The following is a 19,826-nucleotide window of genomic DNA, read 5'->3' on the forward strand; positions in this document are numbered from 1 at the left end:
AAACAAGGATTGAGTATTATGATATTTCATCACTCAAAACCCTTTTTTCCAGCCTGGTCATACGTGCTACTGCTCTATTCCTCACAATGCATTCCCTTCACCTCAATTCTGATAACCCTTCCATAGCTCCAGGTTCTTTTCCTGCCCCTGCATGAGCTCTCTCTTCTGGCCAAATGGCCCAAGTTCATCTTCAGTCTAGGTGATACCTATACTTCACAATCCCCTTAGTCATCTCAAAGACTTCTTTAGATGTTTATGCATACCTCTATGGTTCTCTTATCCCTTTATGCATCCTTTGAGATCTGGATGAATACCTCACATACAGTCTTTGTGTTCCCAACATCTGTCACAGTGCCTGGTATTTGTTTGGTACACATTAGAGATGTACACATGAAAACCAATCACTCTTTGCTTCTTCTTCCTACAGAAACGATGACTATGGATAAGAAGACTGCTTGTGCCAAGGACACAGTCGAACAACTATGTAACAAAGATCTTAAGTAACTTTCCCACCTAGCGATGCCCAGATGACTCCAGTGATGTCATACTCAGCTGTAACCACAGCAATAACTGGCCCTCTTTCCAAATTGGATTTGGTGAATTCTTCAGGTGGTCCAAGCTGATGTGCTCTAGGGAAGCTCATCCCTCACTGTCAAAAACCAAAATGGACTCTGGAAGAAAGCAAGTGGCATAGTGAAAGTCCTGAGTACCAAGACTCTTAGTGGCTAATGGAAGGCCTTTGGTTGTATGGGCATGATACTGGTCCTGGTAGTGGTCAGTCTAACAAGAAGTTATTTAATTGAATGCCCTGAAAGGACAGAATATTTTTAAAAATATATCCAGGTGCTAAATAGGCAGCAGATTTCAATCTAAACTCTACTACTTGTGAGCTAATGACTGTCTTCAGAGAATAATTCTACCCCAAAAAGTGCTCCAATTTTCCAAGGAATGGCTCAAGAGAATATTAGGTCAGGCAAGCCTGGAGAAGTCTCATGCAAGGCAAGTTAGTTCATAACAAACTCATTGACCCCTCCCATGCACATGGCAGAGTCCCACTTAGCCATGGCTATTCTTCACTTCATTCACATTCATCACAGATTCTGGAATTCTAGAACATTATTTCCAGGTAGCCAGCAGCTACTTTGTTTCCAGCGGTGGTATTACTAGAATGAAATGTGTCCTCCTTATTAGAGAATCACTCCCTTCAATGGCATATGCATTCTGGAATATTATTTCCTGGGCACAGGAGTGTGTGTTATGAGATAAGATCACTGAGAGATGACACAGGATCCACTAAGAAAAGACATAGCTTTTGGTTTTTCTTGACATAACTGCCTTCTGGGTATTTCCATATGTAATAGCCCATAGTATAGACTTGGGCAGCCACAGACAGAGTCTCTTTCCCATTTCAGACACATATCACTTTTACAGCACTTGGGGAATGGAAATACCTACAAGAATGAAGGCCAAGGGCTCTCCCCAGGGTATTTCATCCATTACCCAGCATCCTTCTCAACCAGTCTACTGCCAGTTCTGCACCTCATCCTCCTGGTTTCTCCCTCCACAAAATGAAACCAAAGGCCTCAGCATACCCTGAATGGACCAGGAGCTGTTACCTAGAGGTCCTATCTCATTTTAGGTGCAAAGCACCTTCTCCACACACCTGCATCACTACTCCATGATTGCATTTACCTTTCATACAGTCTCTGAAACAGAATCCAGAGTTGGGTTGCAGTTAACCATCCTAGAAAAAGCCTTCTCTTCATTTCCACTCACATTTCAATGTAGGTTGCACTGGATAGATGGAGCATCATGACATGTTGGAAAGTTCTGGTTGCCATACACACCTAGTACAATCCTAGTGCCAGTGTCAGATCTTGTCAGGTCTTGAAAGGGTAGAGGCCTTTGGTTGTGTAAGGCAATGTTAATTCACTCAAGCTTAGTGTATTCCCCAGCCTGCCTGATCAACTCCCATCTCTTTCCAACTTCCATTTGCAAGGGGTTCAAAGCGAACCCCAGTTCTGTCTATGTGTAATAAAATGAGAAAAACATACTTTTCTCTCCCCATGGATTCTCTCTACCCAATCCCTTCCCATTCAGACATCCTCCATCATACCAGTGTTTAGAACCAAAGTATGAAGGGCGAGTGCCAACAGGATAGTGTACAGAAATATTGTCACTAGATCCAGGCAGATGCGCCTAGGAGAATGGTCCCAAAGAAACCAGAATGGCTCCAGCAAAAGATTATCAGGCAGCCATCTCATTAAGCTTCGGCATGTCCTTGGCAATGGGAGCCCAAGCTGGAAATCCTGAGGTAGCCTATTGTTCCCTGCTCAGGATCTCCTTGCCTTGAGCTAGCAGCCCTGGGATACAAGTGAATAAGCTAATGGCTCAAAGATAGCTTTGCAGGGGCATTCAGGCAAAGAAAACTGCCCACATGGTGAACAGATGGCTTTGTGTGTGGATAGCTTTACCTAGCCAGTACAGCTGTGGCCAGAAGCTGGCTATCAATTTGAATTCCCTCAGCTCATTTGCAACTCTGCCTCTGTTCTCTTGTGTTTTGTTTGGTTGCCCTTTAGTTTCCTAGTAAATATTCCTTTTGAAAAATATAATGGTTGTCTTGTTGAATTGGGGAGGGGATGGTTTTTTTGGCATTTTTTTTCCAGGATAGAAGGATACTACAATACCTTGGTGGAAAGAGAAACACATTGATCAGATCTTAGGGAAACCCTTTGGGGAGATCTGGTGCTGAGTAAGAGAAAGAGACCAGGTGTCCTCCCAACAATTCCCAGTTCTTCTTACTGCCCCAACTTCAGGGAAATCTGCCCTAGGTGTGTTGCCACTAAAATGTCTCTTGGACTAATGAACTATGAGCATTCAGCAAGGGTATAATGTCCAGCACATGAACTAGCACTGACAAGATGGGTGTTTCTCTAATGTGTGTGTTTCTGAAACTCTCTAGGGATCTTAACTCTTTGTGGCCATTAGTAACCAATTTTTCATATAAAAAGAAGAAAAATCAATTACACTCAAAGAAAACAAACAGACGGATATGGAGAATGGCTTCCTGCAATGATGGGTGTTCTAAATATCCATTACTGTATAAGAAAACATGATAAAAACAAGATAGAGTGATGTTCTGGTGTGTGTGTGTGTGTGTGTGTGTGTGTGTGTGTGTGTGTGTGTGTGTGTGTGTGTGTATTTTAGATAGTTTCTCTCTGTGGCTCAGGCTAGCATCAAACTTACAGGTCTCATGCCTCAGCTCCATGAGTGCTGGAAATAGACACATCTGCTATCATAACAGACTATGGTAGCTTAAATGGTCATGTACTGACTCTTCTGATTCTGTAGGTTGCTTGACTGCTTCCCCCCTCCCCCTCTGTCAGATGGCAGCTGGGGCTGATGTCATCTGAAAGCTTGATTGGGCTAGAGGCCATGTCTGGCTCCTCAGCTGCAGTAACTAAGATAGCAGGAGAATGGGCCTTTCTTTCTGCGTGTTAACTTTGGGCTTCCTCACATCATGGAGCTCTCCCAATAGACTTCTAAAGCAGCCAGAACTAACATTTTAGGAGGCCCTGGCTCTTCTCAATAACATTTGAAGGACCAATCATTTCTGCAACATACAGTGTGTCGGGAACAAGTAATAGGACCAGCCCAAATTCAAGGGGAAAGAGTTAAACAGTGATGGAAAATGGTATGACCCAATGGTGTCATCTTGAGAGACAGTAGGGATAGGAGTGGGGATAGGGAAGTGACAGAGTCAAAGAACTCCCTAGGCAGCTGACACTGGAGGTAAAACCGAGATCCTTGACTATGGCAGTCTAGTGCTCAGCTGCCAGGCTACATCCCCAGCCTAGATGGCTGCCACTTTAAAAACACATGCAATACATATGTATGTCCATACATACAATGCATGGACAATGGCTGGGAAAGGATATAAAAAGGGAAAGGGCTATCCATAGCAAATTCAATGGCATAAGCTAAAAAAAGCAACTGGTTATAAGTGATAGAACATGACAGATGTGAGAAACATGGGTGACAACTATGATTACTATCACTATTCTAACAGTAAAGAATTTAGAGTGGATACCTAAGTTTTCCTACATCTCTGCACCAACCGAAGGTGCAGACAGGACCTTGCCATGCTTGGGATTGTCCCTAGAGAAAGAAGTGAAGATAGAAGTTGTCTGTTCCTCTTTAGAAGACTCCACTGTAACACAAAATCTAATAGGTGTTTTAATAGAAATCCTGGTGCCAGATGGTGGGGTAAATGCTGAGAGATCAGAGAGACAAAGGAACAAGCCACTGCCACATCTCACCTCACCAACTCCACTAATCCTCTGACTGAATGTCTTGGAGTCCTCAGCTGAAAGGGGCTCAGCCAAAAGAGGCTCCAGCTGGGAAGCCTTTAGTTCCTGCAGCCTCACACGTTACACACCTTTCTCCTCCCAGCCACATTACTTCCCTCCTAGTGCTGGGATTAAAGGCATGTAATTCCCAAGTGCTGTACTGGGATTAAAGGTGTGTGCCACCACTGCCTGACTCTGTTTCTCTCCTAGACTGAATCAATCTCATGTAGTCCAGGATGGCTATGAACTCACAGAGATCCAGACGTATCTCTCCCAAGTGCTAGGATTAAAGCTGTGTGCCACCTCTGCTTGGCCTCTATGTTTAATCTAGTAGCTTGTTCTGTTCTCTGATATTCAGGCAAATTTTATTAGGGTACATAATATATCGCCACACTCCACAAAGAATCAATGTGGCTAACTAAGAGAGGGATTTTTACCAACTCTAGTTTGAACTTAAAAGTCTTTGTCAGCTGCCCCTCTGCAGGAGGCTCTCACATTGCTGGTGTTGCCATGGTACCCTCTGCTGCATCTCTCCTGCAGTTGTCCTGTCCAATGGAATGGTCTAATTCACTGCTCACCTCTGTTCCTTGACCTATCTTAATTCATCTCCCTTGCTAGAACTTTCACAAGAAACTTTCATGAAAGAACTAAATGAAACATGAGGAAAAAAGAAAAAGAAAATAATCAAAGAAAAAAATTAACCCACCAGTAAGAAAGTTGCCCTACCAGGGAAAACCTGCAGCAGAAACCCAGGAAAAGCAGACAAAGAGATGGCAGCCTGGTACTCTGGGAGGTGCAGAAGGTGAGCCCTGGTCCTCCTCTCAAAGTCAAGGACACATAAAAGGTGAACGGCAGCAAAGCAGCTCTGGGCAATACCATGGGCCAGCATGGGATTCCTTGATGGCAGATGAGGAGCCCCTTCGTCTCCCACATGACTGCACAAGCCTTTCTTAGGATGGTGGCAGGCACTGCTTGCTTCTCTCACTAATAATAATAAAATAATTTTTAAGATGAAAAGTAACTGAGAAAGAAATCTGGATTTCAATCTCTGGCCTCCATTTGCATGTAACACTCACTTGTGCACACTCACATACATACATGAGAACATATACACACATATACCACAGACAAAAAGAAAATGAAAGGAAAGTTGCAATATTCTATTTCCTAATTATAACTCCACTATTGGTGAAATTATTAAGGCCACTCCACGTAGTTAAAAGGAAGATTTATTTAGTGGGTAACTTACAAATTAAGGGATAGGTAGGTGGCGCGGTCTGGGGAAGGTGTATCGCAGTCCAGCGGTGTTCTCTGGAGCTCTGCTAGGTCCACCTTCACCATTCAGGGTCCCGGAACAGAAAGAGTGCTCACCCATCCAGATCTCGGGTCTCCAGGCGCCTCCCCTAGCCCTCCCTTGTAGGCATGACAGTTGCCAGAGTCTCAATGGGGGTTGGAACTTCCAGATCCAAGCTGGAATGGCTACCCACTACACTCCAGAGCTTAAAAGTATTTCAAATTAAAGTAAATACATAAAAGATATATCAGTTTTACCATGCTCTCTGCAAAGTTGAGTGTCATGTTATCTTAAATAGCACTACTAATTTTTTTTTTTTTTTTTTTTTTTTTTGGTTTTTCGAGACAGGGTTTCTCTTGTGTAGCTTTGCGCCTTTCCTGGAACTTACTTGGTAGCCCAGGCTGGCCTTGAACTCACAAACATCCTCCTGGCTATGCCTCCCGAGTGCTGGGATTAAAGGCCTGTGCCACCACTGCCTGGCTAAACATTATCTTATAACACAAAAGTGAAAATTAATCAGTGGTCCCCTCCGAGCCCCTACGGGCCTTTAATCCCAACACTCAGGAAGCAGAGACAAAAGAATCTCTGTGAGTTCAAGGTCAGCCTGTTCAATCTAGTTAGAGTTCCAGGAAATCCAGGGCTTTGTAGAGAGACCCTGTTTCAAATACACACACAAACACACACACACACACATACCTATAAACTAAAAAGAAATCGAAGAGACATGTCTGTGCCTTTAAAGAACCCTATAAAGCCAGTAAAGCTGGTAAATCAAATATTGGCACTTCCTGGATTATCTGTTATGTCAGTCTTTCCAGCCCCTGTGAAGACAGCTGTCAGCTGTTGCCTTCATAAAGGACCATTCCTACATATGAAGCTTCTGTATGACACTCGGGGATGTGAGGGCGCGGGGTGGGAGTGGGGGTGGGGCTCTTCTGGCTTAGCAGAGATGAGATGAGCAGTTCAGGACAACAGCATGGCCTTCAGATTTTCTGCTGTTTTTGAAAGGACGGAAGGTCCTGGTAGAGGAAGGTGAGAAAAGATTCTTTACCAACCTTCATTTTATGACCTTTGTTGATTCCAGGGAACAAGGTGAAATCGCCAGTTTTAGAGACAGATTCCGGACCTGAAGATACAATTACCCAGGGGTTATGGGGTAGGCAGGGAGATTAAACTACTTGAAACTATTCCAGTGTATAAACTTGGTGTTTGGGGTTCTAGCCATAAAATCCTTACTCAGTTTCTGGTGGGTGGACACAGTGGTTGGCACTGACTAATTCCCAGAAAATGGGAAATAAAACAACAACAATACTTCGAACCAGTTATCTCCAAGCAGAATGTGAGCTGTAGACACCCCTGCTCTGGGAGGAGCTGGGAGCTGAGGACTTCTCTGCCACTGGCCAACCCAAAAAGCTCCAGGCCTCACCTTCCTATATGTTCCTTATCATCAGGGGTCCCACTTAGACCCTTGTCAATCCCAGTGGGGCCAGCTCACAGAGATCTGAGGGAAAACAAAAATCAAGCAAACAAACAATAAAATTAAAATAAAATAAACAAAAGCAAGTAAACAAATAGTGCCTGGCTCCTGCTCTTCTAAGTTTAAAAAGCACTTCAGCTATCCCCAAAGGGCTGGACAACGGAAGTATGGCTCTGGGAACCCCTTATCTAGAACTTTCTTTCTTGACCCACTTCCTCACTGTTCTTTGCATTATGGTGCTTAGCTTCTTAGTGTACATGCAGCTGTACACATACGCACATGCAAGCATGGATGGAGTCCAGGGCTTCCTTTTCCTCTCAGAACAATGAAGGGGAACATAGAAATCATGGCCCTGTCAGCGCTAGGAGCTCTGGCTCTTTTGCAGCAAGGAGCTCTCTAGGTCTTAGAGAAATTGCTTCATGGCAATTGTATAAATAAGTTGAGGGCCTATGAATGTGCCTGCCAACTTAGCACAGGTAGGCAGTCTGCTCAGGAAACTTCTAGTCCCCTAAATACTTACCACCTGCAGCCACGACAGCCTCCACTTCTCATTTTAGATGAGATTCTACGTAATGCCTTCTTAATCTGGTTGCAGCTAGAATAGGTACCTCTTAGTTGATCTCACCTCTTCGAGGCCATGATAGGTGATTTTTAAGGGATGTCAGAGACTCCAGCATCAATGTGTCTGTTTATAGAGCTGTCATTTCATCTGAAAGGCTGCCATTCATGTGTAATGTTTGCAAGGAGCACTGAACAAGGACCAGGACACACCTTATGTGCTGTGGATGGAAAACAGCTACAGGTAGAATCTGGGTCTAGAATTCTCTTTTGCCTCTGATTCCTAGGCCTTCTCTGGGAAAATCTGTTTCTTCTCCCATGAGAAATGGTTAACACAGTGTGCTCTGTGCTCTTCCACCTTTAAAGTTTGTGTCTCTGCATCTGGGGGCTTCTTGTGCTCAACAATGGGAAAGGCATGGAGTTGGGGCAAAGCTGTGCAGCCTTAGACATATATGGTCCAGAACTCCCCATTCAGTCTGTCTCTGCAAGGGGAGGGAGGGTCCAGATCGTCAAAGGATATCAACTGCCTCTCTACTGTATTCCTTCATTTTCTTTTTTCTTTTTCTGTCCCCTTTTCAATGGCTTTTCATTTTTAACAAGTAATCTGAAAGGAATTTGATTTTGAGTGTCCAAAAAGCCTCTATAATAACCACTGAAGAGTACTGCAGACCATAAAACTAGGATTTATATACTCCATCTTGAGTTAAATGCTCAAACATGTGCTCCCTATAACCACTCTAAAGAGGGCTTGTCCTAGTCCAACAAGTATGCCAAAAGGAAGGAAAGGGGAAGCTGAGCCACAAGGAGGGCTCTCAGGGAGGGGTGTCTCTAGATAGAGATGAAAAGGAGTGATTGTGTCTCTGCGGATGGCATAGCCAAGGGTAAGGAGAAGGGAGGGCACTGAGCACTCTTTCCTGGACTACTTATTTAAGCACCAGCCTGTAATCCCTCACCTAAGGCTCTGATAGAAATCTTCATTCCAGGAAGCTGTGATTTGTCCACAGCTCACCATCTATGTTACTGATAGCATCAAGGCAGAGATGCCTGGCAATGTCAAAACACAAACTTCCGCAAATCGCACAGCTCCCACAAGGCCACAGTATCCATTTCTGTGTACATTGGATTGAGATGTACATGTCAGGGGCCTGATGTTCTGTCAACTCCAAGAACCATCCTCCTCCTACCTCAGCCAGTATTTTAAAAACGAAAACTCAAAGCTCGGTTCAGTCAAGATCAGTCAGACTGGAGGAGAAGAGAGAAGGTTTGTGGAAGAGTGGGTAGACAGAGCCAAGGGATGTTTCCAAGAGAGTGGATTGAGCATCTACCTGTCTGGGTAGAGCCCACAGGTCTTCTTTGGGGCTCCCTCTGGAGGACACTGCCAAGGCTCACAAACACAGAGGACACAGGCAGGAGCCATCATGGCCAAGTATATGTTTTCTAGATAGAATGTCTTCTCATTCAGTCTAAAAAGTCAAATGACTACCTGAAAAGAGTCTGCTCTCTAGTGGTGGAAGGCTCCAAATAGTTCACACAAAATTTGACTCAGTCTTTAGGCAGGGAACACTAACACTACCCAGAGAAGCACTCTGAGAGAATCAGGAAAGCCAACTTCAGCTTTAACACCCAGGGAATCCCGTGTGTTCATAGAAAATTCATAGAACCCCAGAGACCTCAGTTGGGAACCTGCGCAGCAGAGACCAAGAGTAAGTCCTACCTGGTAGACACAGGCTGTGTAAGAGCCATTTCCACCTTGAGCTTTACCTACAAAGAAGCCCCATTCAGGTAATCATCAAGACACAAAACACCATGCTTTTGAAAGTTACTAATCCACATCCTAAGGTCAGTGGTTCTCCTTGATCCGCCCCCTCCCCTGCAATCTCCATCTATTCTCAAGATACCCGAGCTCTATGCTAATCTGAAAGATTTCAGAAGCTCTTGGCAGAGTGGTGGTGTTGGGGTGCTAAAGGAACAGACTCAGCGTGTACTCTGAAGCTCAGCCAGACACACCTGGTGTACCCAGCATTTGACTAATGCCAGGTAGGACAGGACTCAGCCTCCAGAGAGAACCAGCTAACAGGAAACTAACTGCACAGGTGGTTTTCAAAAGCCAAAGCAGAAAGATCATGACGAGGTGTGAGAGTTCTAGGAACTCTGGTGTACACGGTCTTAATTTCAAAGAACACAGGGAGGCTGTTCTACCACGTGAATGCTGGGTAGGCAGCTGCCTCATTCTGGGGGCTGGAGCGAAGCAGAACTGGGCTCTTTGCTTGACAGAGAAGAAACAGCACCACTGCTGGGCATCAGAAAGTACTGGGCAGAAAGCATTTCCAGTAAAACATGAGTCAATGCTGGGGTTAAATATCCAGAATTGAAAGGCTGTTCTGAACAGATTCAGCCAGAGGAAAAGAATAGGGTTAAAAGAGGTAGCTGAAGGTCCAGTGAGATGGCTCAGCAGGTAAAGGTGTTTACCATGTAAGCCTGGCAGCCTGAGTTTAATTCCTGGAATTCACATACGTGTGAGCAGAAGAGAACTACACAAGCTAGCATAAAATTAACTCCACAGGACAATTGTCCTGTGATCTCCAGATGCACACCATGACAAACACACACACACACACACACACACACACACACACACACACTTGTGCGTGCGTGCAAGTGTGCAAGTGCCTACACACATAATTTTTTTTAAATGTATGCCAAGATCATCTTGGAGAGTTTCCCTCATTTCTATTCACAATGTTGCTGATAAATGGAGGTTGATGCCATGAACTAAATGTTTATGTTCCATTGAATTCTTATGTTTTATCCTCAGCTCCCAATGTGATGGCACTTGGGCATTTTGAGGGTTAATTAGGTAGGGCTACCATGAGTAGATTTCACATCTTTATAAAACAGGAAGAGAGCCTATTATGGCGGCACACACCTTTAAAGCTAGCCTTCAGGAGGCCGAGGCAGTCTGACCTCTGTGAGTTCAAGACCAGTCTGGTATACATAATAGACCTTGTCTATAAAAAATGTCCATAAAATAGGAAGAGTAGACAAAGCATGCTGCCCACCACATGAGGGTGCACCAAGAGTCAACTGTCTATGAACCATAACATGAGCCCTGATGAGTCACTGAATCCAACAGCACCTTAATCTCAACCTCCCAGCTTCGAGAACCATGAGAAATACATGCGTATTATTTAAGAGTCTACAGTATTTGCTGCAGCAAAGTGAAGACAATTGGTGACTCACAGCACAAGGACTTTGCAGACAGAGCTAATAAAGGTATACCTGGCAAAGATTTGAAAAGATGGGTGTAGCGGATTATGGATGCTGTTGTACTTAGGTTGGTGTGGTAGAGGAGTCGCCTGCAATCTCAGCACTGGGGAAGTAGAAGCAGGGGTTTGAAGTTGTGGGGTCTAAGGATTGAGCTCAGGTCTTCATGTCTGCATGGCAAACACTTCACTGACCAAGCCACCTTCCCAGCCTTGTGAAACGTTTTAAAGAATTAATTTAGTATTCTAAGTCAACAAAGCTTCTTAGGATATCTGCCACACTGACCTGAAGAAGGCTGGAGTGTGAACGTTGATTCTTCCTGAAAAGGGCCTCTCTGCACAGCTATCACCAAGGCCATCAGCTCAAGTGGTCTTTTCCTGTCTCTCCAGGGTGGCAGAGAGGTGGCAGGGAGGATGTTTTCCCCTTGAAGTGTAACAGGACCTAAAATGTACCCAATATTTGGGGAAGGAATTCTGTATATCTTCAGAGGCAACAAGGAAAACTTAAACCCTGCAAAGTCCTTCTCTGTCAAAATTTCATTCTTTCCTTGGGGACAACTGTGTGCTGCAGCCTGGTAGAGCATGAAGAAATGCTGACACAGAATTCAAAACAGAGTGTGATTTCAGGAGAGAGCAGAGGTGAGCGTCCACCTGTGTGGGTGGGCCCCATGGGTCTTTGGCATCCTTTCTGGGGCGGCCCTCATGACAATCAGCCCAAATCCTACTGTAAATCCTGTTACAGGGACCAGTCACCAAATCAAGGTGTGGTCCAGGAAAAGGAAGGAATAGAGCAGTTGAGTAAGAAAAGGAGTACACAGTCCCTAACAATTTCTGAAGCTATGTCTCAACCTAATCCCAAATAGGGCTATTTTACATGCTAGGAGGGAATGAGCCCAGCATTGGATCATTTCATTTCAAAGAATTGGATGAAGACAAGGTAGGCAGAATGTCAGAGAACATATGAAAGACAGATCCAGAAACTAAAATTCCCTGGCAGTCCTCACCCAGTAAGCACCCTTGCAAATTGTTCTACACACCTTAACCATTTCTGAAAGAGCCCTGTACAGTAGCAAATATTCAGAGATTTTATGTCATTAAGAAACAATAAGTGGTAAGGCTGGAGATGTGGCTCAGCAGTTAAGAGCACAGTTTGCTCTTCCAGAGGACCCAGTTTCAATTCTCAAAATCCACAAGGCAGCTCACAACCATCTATATAACTTCCATCCCAGGGGTCCAATGCCCTCTTCTGGCCTCTTTGGGCACTACACACATGTGGTCCACAGACCAACAAGCCATCAAAACACCAATATAGGTAAGACACAATAAAAAATAAAGAAAACAACAAATGTGCCAATGAGAGGACTCATCAGGTAAAGCACTTGACAAGCAAGCCTGAGGACCTGAGTCAATCCCCAGATCCCATGTAAAGGAAGCAGGAGAGACTGACCCTACAAGCTGTCTTCTGACCTCCACAATGGACTATGGTGTGTGCTCCTCAATACTAATAACACAGTAACAATAATAATTTTTAAAATGAAATCAATAATGGCTTTTAAAAAGTAAATAAGTCAGAAATATGCTTAGGAGGAATTTTATTAAAATACAGAAGCTTAAAAATGTTTTGGTATGTTCCAGTGGGGGAAAAATGCCTCCAGTCTCCCAAAAATTTATTTATTTGTGGAGCCGGTCTCATTCATTCCCCAGCAGCCATAGACAGATGTGCAGGTAACCACAGCTACTGTGAGTTCATGAGTGCAATAATCATATTATGTCCAGGAGACTGTGTTGACAGAACCCCTCTGCATACTCCAGCTCTCACATTCTTTCTGCCTCTTCTCCACAAAATTCCTTTTGAGGTTCCAAGAAGGTGATAGATACAGTTGTCTCATGCAGGGCAGAGCATTCAATGGTCACTTATTCTCACTTCTTTGACCAGTTTTGAGGCTCTACATTACCCATCATCCACTACACAAACTTCCCTGGTAAAGACTGAGAACAGCACTAATCTTGGGTATAAACATAGATTATTTAGAAGGCACTTTGGCCCTGTGTCTATTTAGCAAAACAATGCTAGTAGATTTTCCCCTCCCATTATCTTTTGAATGATGTCCTTTTGACCAGGTTTACAGTGCCAGGCACGAATCTCTTCCTGTGGAGCAAGCCTCAAATAGAAATAAAAATAGTTAGTTACCCACATTAACAGTCATGCCAGTATTGCTCCAGTGGGCACGTCTTGCCTCTCAGGTTGGTACTGTAGTCCACAGAGTTCACAGCTCGGTAAGGTGGTTGTTGATTTGTGCTCTTCCAGCAGCCTGAATAGCATCTTCCTATACTCTGAAATCTAGACATCAGAAACAAGGCTTCCATCTCAGTTTCAATTTGATTCTCTATATTCTGCCACCAAAGATAGTCTCTTTATCAACAGAGTCTTACCATCTCCTTCTGGTGGACAGCCAAGAACAATGGCAATACCATGTGTTATTTAGGGTCTTTGAGGCCTCCCTAAGCAACAACTCATAAGTAGGTATCTCACATCTAGCACTGGGATTTTCATTTAATAACCTGTGGCTTCTGGGAGCAGCATTTCCCACTCATAAAAGGTATCTTTATTCAAACTTCTTAATTATGTTTTTAACTACGTTACCAAAAAATATCAGATTTCCACAGGCTTTTTCTTTTTCCTTTTTTTTTTTTTTTTGACAGGGTTTCTCTGTGTAGTTTTGGTGACTGTCCGGGATCTTGCTCTGTAGCCCAGGCTGGCATCAAACTCACAGAAATCTGCCTGGCTCTACCTCCCAAGTGCTGGGATTAAAAGCGTGTGCCACCACCACTCAGCAGGCTTTTTCACAGTCTTCATTTTTATTAACCTTTCCCGTACCTGTTGTTTTCCTAGCCCCCACCTCCATTCCATATAAACATTTCCACTTTCAGTTAGTAGTCTTTTCTCTAATGAAACCATTATGTTTCATGAGAGCAGAAATCTTAACATATAGAATAAAAGATGGAAGTGCTGGCACACAACAGTGTCAAGTCTGAGCAGAGATGTCTCAGGCAGCACTGGTGGACATGCATGGTAAGACAGCTCACATGAGTCTGAGTACTCCAAACTTTCTACCTCTGCCCAAGTTTTCACCACCCCCATATCTCGTAATATGAGTCTTACTGGGTCGTGTGGCCCAAAGTTTAAGAAATTGTAACTTACAAGAAGAGTCAGTTCCAGCAGCAAATCTTAGCCCAGACCATAAAGGAAGGCGAGGGTGTGGTGCTCAAACAAGGCTCCAAGACTGAGTGGGAGACATGTGATAAGGATAGGGCAGTGTTGCAGAGACTGGATCTGCAAAGAGTACCCAATTCTAAGAGGGAAGCTTTCTTGCCAAAGCTGCATTAAGTGGAACCGCATATGTGGGTCCCCCTCCACTGGGATGTATATCTCATAAATATTCCCTTTCCCTTTTATGACCAGTTAGTTACTCCTGTAAATCTCAGCTAAGATACAGTTTACTTGCAAAGATTTTACTGAGTCTGAGGAATGTTGACTTTATTGGGAAAGAACTGGCAGACTATCGGGGCTCCTAAGCAGGAAAATTCATAGTAAGTTGGCACATTAGCTCATCACCATGGCTACAGTGTAAACAATAGACAGAAGGGGTCAGAATGGAGGTTGACCATCAGCTAGACTCCTTCTTCACCATGTCACTCATTCACCCAATCAGTAACTAAGTTCTGTCAGTTCTACATCCTATATATGAAAGACATCCATTTAGAAATTTCTGCACTGACACTATCCTAGCTCTCATATTCTCCCACAAATCTCTGTAACAATCTTAGAATACATCTTGTGTCTTGAATTTAGTCTTGTATCTGTCCAATCTAACTATTGCCTGGCCTCCAAAGAGGGGGTCTCCTTAAAACACAGGTCTACTTAGGTTACTCATTTCAAATTCTATGGTTCTCTCTCTCTCTCTCTTTTTTTTTTTTTGTTTTTTGTTTTTTGTTTTTCGAGACAGGGTTTCTCTGTGTAGCTTTGTGCCTTTTCTGGAACTCACTTGGTAGCCCAGGCTGGCCTCGAACTCAAAGAGATCCGCCTGCCTCTGCCTCCCGAGTGCTGGGATTAAAGGCGTGCGCCACCACCGCCCGGCTTCTATGGTTCTCTTATTGCTCTTATGATGACTCCTACAATGCCCATCCTGTCCTACACACTTGGCAATGTCTGGGTTCTCCTTATGATGCTGAAGGAGTAATCAATGCAGTGCCTAAATTTACTATTGAAGACAAAGATGCTCATCTCTGCAGCTCTTTGAGTGTTAACCACTCCCAGCTCCCAGCTGAGGCATTCTGTGGGAATTGTTCTGAAGCTAAGGAAGCTACCTCATCAAGGAATTGATTGATGTTGGAGTGTCAGGGCAGGGACCCCTTGCCTCAGTTTAGGGCATACCTAATGGGTTCTGTGATGGTTAATCTACACTGTCAACTTGGTTAGGTTCAGAATCGCCATGGAGACATGCTTCTGGGTGTGTCTAGGAGGATGTTTTCAGAAAGGTTTAAGTGAAGAGGAAAGAGTCACCCTGAACCGGATGGGTTTCTGAACTAAATAAAAAGGAGAAAGCAACTGAGCACCAGCATTCATCTCTTTGTCTCCTGACTGCTGATGCAACGTGACCAGCTACGTCATGCTCCCACCATCCTCACTTCCCTGTAAGTCAAACTGAATCAAAATAAACCCTTCTTTCCTTAAGATGCTTTTGTAGGGCATTTTCTCCACAACAACGAGACACATAACTAAAATAGCCCACCCAGACTCCAACCTCCTTGTGGACTCAGTTGGGATTTGTGTTACAATGGTAGTGCAACTCAACTCCCCTCTCTGCCTGGTCTTCTTCCCTTCCTCCCTCATAGGATTGTTCCAAAAAGCACACCCTCAGAGACATCTTGTATGTGAATTGGCCTCAGAGTCTATTTCCTGGGAATTCTAAAGTATAGCATTCTCCTATCCCCATAGAAATGCCATCATACATCCTTTACATTAGTTCCCCAAGTCTGCTAAGCCCTCCCTAGGTCATTGTTCTTTGCATGAAATGCTGCTTCTACTTTAGGAACATTTTCTACTTCTCCTTCTCATTATCCACTTTGTAGAATTCATGTCTATGTATCCTTTGGGTCTTAATTAAGATTTTCTTCCTTTGAGAAGTCACCCCAGATTCACTGAGCCCTCCTTGGTGCTGTCGAGGCAATTAGTGTTGTCCTTATAACCATGTAATTATAACAATTATGGTACACTATACTTATGAACCCATATGATTGACTCACCTATTAGGACAGGGAATTTGTCTACTGTGTCTGTCATTGTATCCCTAGAGTATAGTCGAATACCTGGAACACAAATAAGTAGCAAAAAAACATTTGCTAAACAAATGAAATAGTAGGAAATGCCATTAAGTGAGGAATTAGCAGGATAAAAAAGAAAGGAATATATATATATATATACATGTGGCAAGTTTATTTTTTGGTGACTGACTAAATAGATATAATCCAGAATTATACCTCCATTTCTGCATTTGTCAGAGATAAAATATGACACTGTTAGCTTAAAGAAATGGTTCCAAAGGAAGTTTGATGAAAAAGATCATTGAAAACAGGCCACACATGTGGTATTTGGCCCATATCCAAGCACAAATGTCCAGTGGGATGGCTGGAGTTGGCGCTCAACAGCATGTCACCCAGGAAGTCCCTTGTCAATTCACTTCTGACCAATAACACCTTGTACTCCATTATTAGACTCTCAATGTATTTTATAAATCAGTGCTTACTTTAGTTGTTGTGGGTTTCTAGAACAAAATACCACAGACCAGGCAACTTAGATGATAGATGTTTAGTTTCTCTCAGTTCCAGAGGCTGGAAGGTTAAGATCAAAGTGTCCATATCTTTGGTTCTCTCAGGCCACATTCCTCGGCTTGCAGATGTTCTCACTGTTCCCACACACAGTCTTTTATCTGTATCTGTACCTATGTCTAAATTTGCTCTTTCTGTAGTGACATCAGTTAGACAGGTTTAGGGTCGACCTCAGGAACTGGCTCTCATTTAACCACCTTTGTCTCCAAATATAACACCTCTGTCTCTAAATATAGTTATATTCCGAGACCACACGGACTAGGATGCAAACAGGAATCTAGGGATACAGTTCAGCTCATAAAAATGGTACATCCTTTCCTCTTTCTACACCCACTGCCCCAGAGGCTACCCACCCATGCCTCTCCACCAGAGCACCCATGTGCAGAAGAACCTTTCCTTCAAATTCCCAGAAGTCAGAATTCTCAGTGTTCTAGAACAGATGAAGAGGGGACTATCCTGCCTGGGTGGCAGTCAGGTGGTAGGAAGACCTGAAGAAAGATGAGCAAGAACTTGTAGTTACAATAGGAGAAAATATTCTAGGTTGTACCTCCCCGCAACCCCCAACACAAGCATAGAAACCACCACATCATCAAATGTTTGGAGTTTGGAGACAATCAGACATGGCTCTTGTGGAGGATGAATGTGGGCAGTGGTAGAAGTTGAAGTAAGCAAGGTTGGCTAAGGTCATGTTGTAAAGAGCTTCTTTCATTTTGCCATAAATCACTCAATGCTTCATCTAGAGATGAACACAGGGAATTAGAGGCCACTGCAATCACTCATGCAGGAAACAAGGCAATTACTTGTAAGAGGTTGAAAGATTTGAGCAAGACATTAAGGCAATAGCTATTAGGTGGGGGAGGGTAGCTGGAGTGGGGAGTAGTGGATAAAGGGATAAGGCTGGGGAAAAGAGAAAGGAATCAAAAGGGAGAGAAGAGAAAGCAGAAAACTTCACCACTCGCTCCTGAATCAGGAATCTCTCTCCTAGGGAGATTCTGTTGAGCTGGGTTCTTCCTCTTTGATAAGGTAGATTCTCCTCCTTACAGACTTTCTCAGAGTTGCCCAACATCTCTCAGCACAGTGGAAGATGCTGGGAGCCAAGAAGGCCCTGGAAGTCAAGTGAGTGGTTAGTTAACATGAAGAAAATGTAACAAAAGGAGTCACCAACAACGAAGGTGGCTAACTGGGCTTTCAGATCCAGGACTACCCACACTGAGTAAACAGCAGTGAGTCTCTAAGAGCTGGAGAGCTTCCTACCAGGAAGCAGAAGAGCTTGATGCTTGTAGAGGAACAAGGTGGGTCACAATACTTGGTCACTATCCTCATTCATAAATTTAGGGTCAAGGCCAGACGTTAATTGTGAAGGAAACACTACACAGAGTAAGGTGAATGACTTTATGCCTGCTGTAGGCTAAGGTCCAGCAGGCTGTCTTACAGCCTCATGAACACAGCAGCCACTAAGTAGGATTGCTGTGAGCAAAAGTAGACACGGCAGGCCAATGGGTGTCAGTCAAAGTAGGGATTGTCTCCAAGCTAAGCTTATCTTTTCTTTATGAACCCTCTAGTCACAAGAACATGAATCTGTCCCCCAGCTCATCCATTCTGATGTTTAAGATTTGTTGCCTCCAGCCGGGCGGTGGTGGTGGTGGCGGCGGCGGCGGCGGCGGCGGCGGCGACGCACGCCTGTAATCCCAGCACTTGGGAGGCAGAGGCAGGTGGATCTCTGTGAGTTTAAGGCCAGCCTGGTCTACAGAGCAAGATCCAGGAAAAGGCGCAAAGCTACACGGAGAAACACTGTCTCGAAAAACCAAAAAAAAAAAAAAAAAAAAAAAAAAAAAAAAAAAGATTTGTTGCCTCCATTTGGTATTTGAACAGCTATTTTAGTCAGAAGTCAGACTTTTCCATGTGATGCTGATGACTTCAGAGAGAGCAGGGGCCTGAGTCACTCGCAAAAAGAAATGCGAGTCCCTGCCAAGGCAGAGCCAGGCTCTTTGGAGTCAACTCCCCCCCCCCCAAAAAAAAAAAGAAAGAAAAAAAAAAAAAAAACCCTGGGAGTAGCAGTAAGCAAGAAGCAGCCTGAGGATTTGGAAATTCCTGAGAGCTAAGCAAGGGGATACCTCTTCACTGATTGCCTGGAGGTTCTTTAGCCTTCACTATATGTGTGTTTTCTTGTTTTAAAAAAATACAAAATGTAAGCATGGTATAGGAAAGCCAGGGGAAGGCTGTGCACAGTCACACCACCAGTGTTAATTGTGATACACTCAAGGTCTTCCTCACTGATCCTTTTGCATCCTTACCTCACAACCCCAGGGATACAGCTTGAGGCATTAGTGAAAGAAAATCAGCACAGTATGGGGCATTTTATTTAAAAATGCCTTGTACAAGGAGCTTTGGAGCTGAACAGTGGTGGTCCTGGACAGAGGAGGAGGAGGAGGAGGAGCAGCAGCAGCAGCAGCAGCAGCAGCAGCTTTGGAGAGAGCATTCTCACTTTGGAAAGATTATGTCAGGCAGACTTTTTTTTTTAGACGCTGGAGATGGAACCCAGGGCTGTGGGCTTGCTTGGCAAATACTTACTGCTAAACTGTTTCCTCAGCCTTTCAGACCTTTTTAAAATAACCCATCAACTTCAATATGTGCTGTCCATATAGCTCTGGGTCTAGGGCCGTCCATTGGAACATGGTCAACTGACCAGGAACCACACCCTTAAAGAAAACTGACTCTCCTTTCCCCAGAAGTCATCATCTGTCCTTAGCTCCTCAGGGGTGGGGGCTCATGAACTCCTCCCTACTCCATTTGGAGAGTTGTCTGGCTTGATCTTTTGTAGGAAACCATACCTTCTGTGAGTCAATAGATGCAGAGGTCCTATCATGTCCAAAAGATACTCCAACCTCTGGCATTTACACTCCTTCTGTCCCCTCTTTCCTGATGGTACTGAGCCTTGGGGATCTATGATGTAAATGTCCCATTAGTAACTGAGTATGCCACAGTCACTTATTTTT

General features: G+C 44.0%; 1 protein-coding gene and 1 long non-coding RNA gene across 2 annotated transcripts in view; one reads left to right on the top strand and one right to left on the bottom strand.

Annotated features, from left to right (window-relative positions):
- Positions 1-2,612, top strand: part of LOC102921805 (synaptotagmin-9) — a 186,117-nt gene extending 183,505 nt beyond the window's left edge. The window contains exon 7 of the mRNA XM_006991769.3: positions 428-2,612. Within this exon, the coding sequence (XP_006991831.1) occupies positions 428-436 (9 nt within the window). The 3' untranslated portion in view covers positions 437-2,612. The remainder of the gene's footprint in view (positions 1-427) is intronic.
- Positions 2,613-15,942: 13,330 nt separating this feature from the next.
- Positions 15,943-17,928, bottom strand: LOC121830971 (uncharacterized). The gene is made up of 3 exons (XR_006074333.2): positions 17,783-17,928; positions 17,184-17,318; positions 15,943-16,311 (listed from the first exon to the last, which is right to left on the bottom strand). It is a non-coding gene; the product is annotated as an uncharacterized LOC121830971 (long non-coding RNA).
- Between the last annotated feature and the right edge of the window lie 1,898 nt (positions 17,929-19,826).

This window comes from Peromyscus maniculatus, chromosome 1 (genome assembly GCF_049852395.1).
Source record: "Peromyscus maniculatus bairdii isolate BWxNUB_F1_BW_parent chromosome 1, HU_Pman_BW_mat_3.1, whole genome shotgun sequence".
Lineage (NCBI taxonomy): Eukaryota > Metazoa > Chordata > Mammalia > Rodentia > Cricetidae > Peromyscus > Peromyscus maniculatus.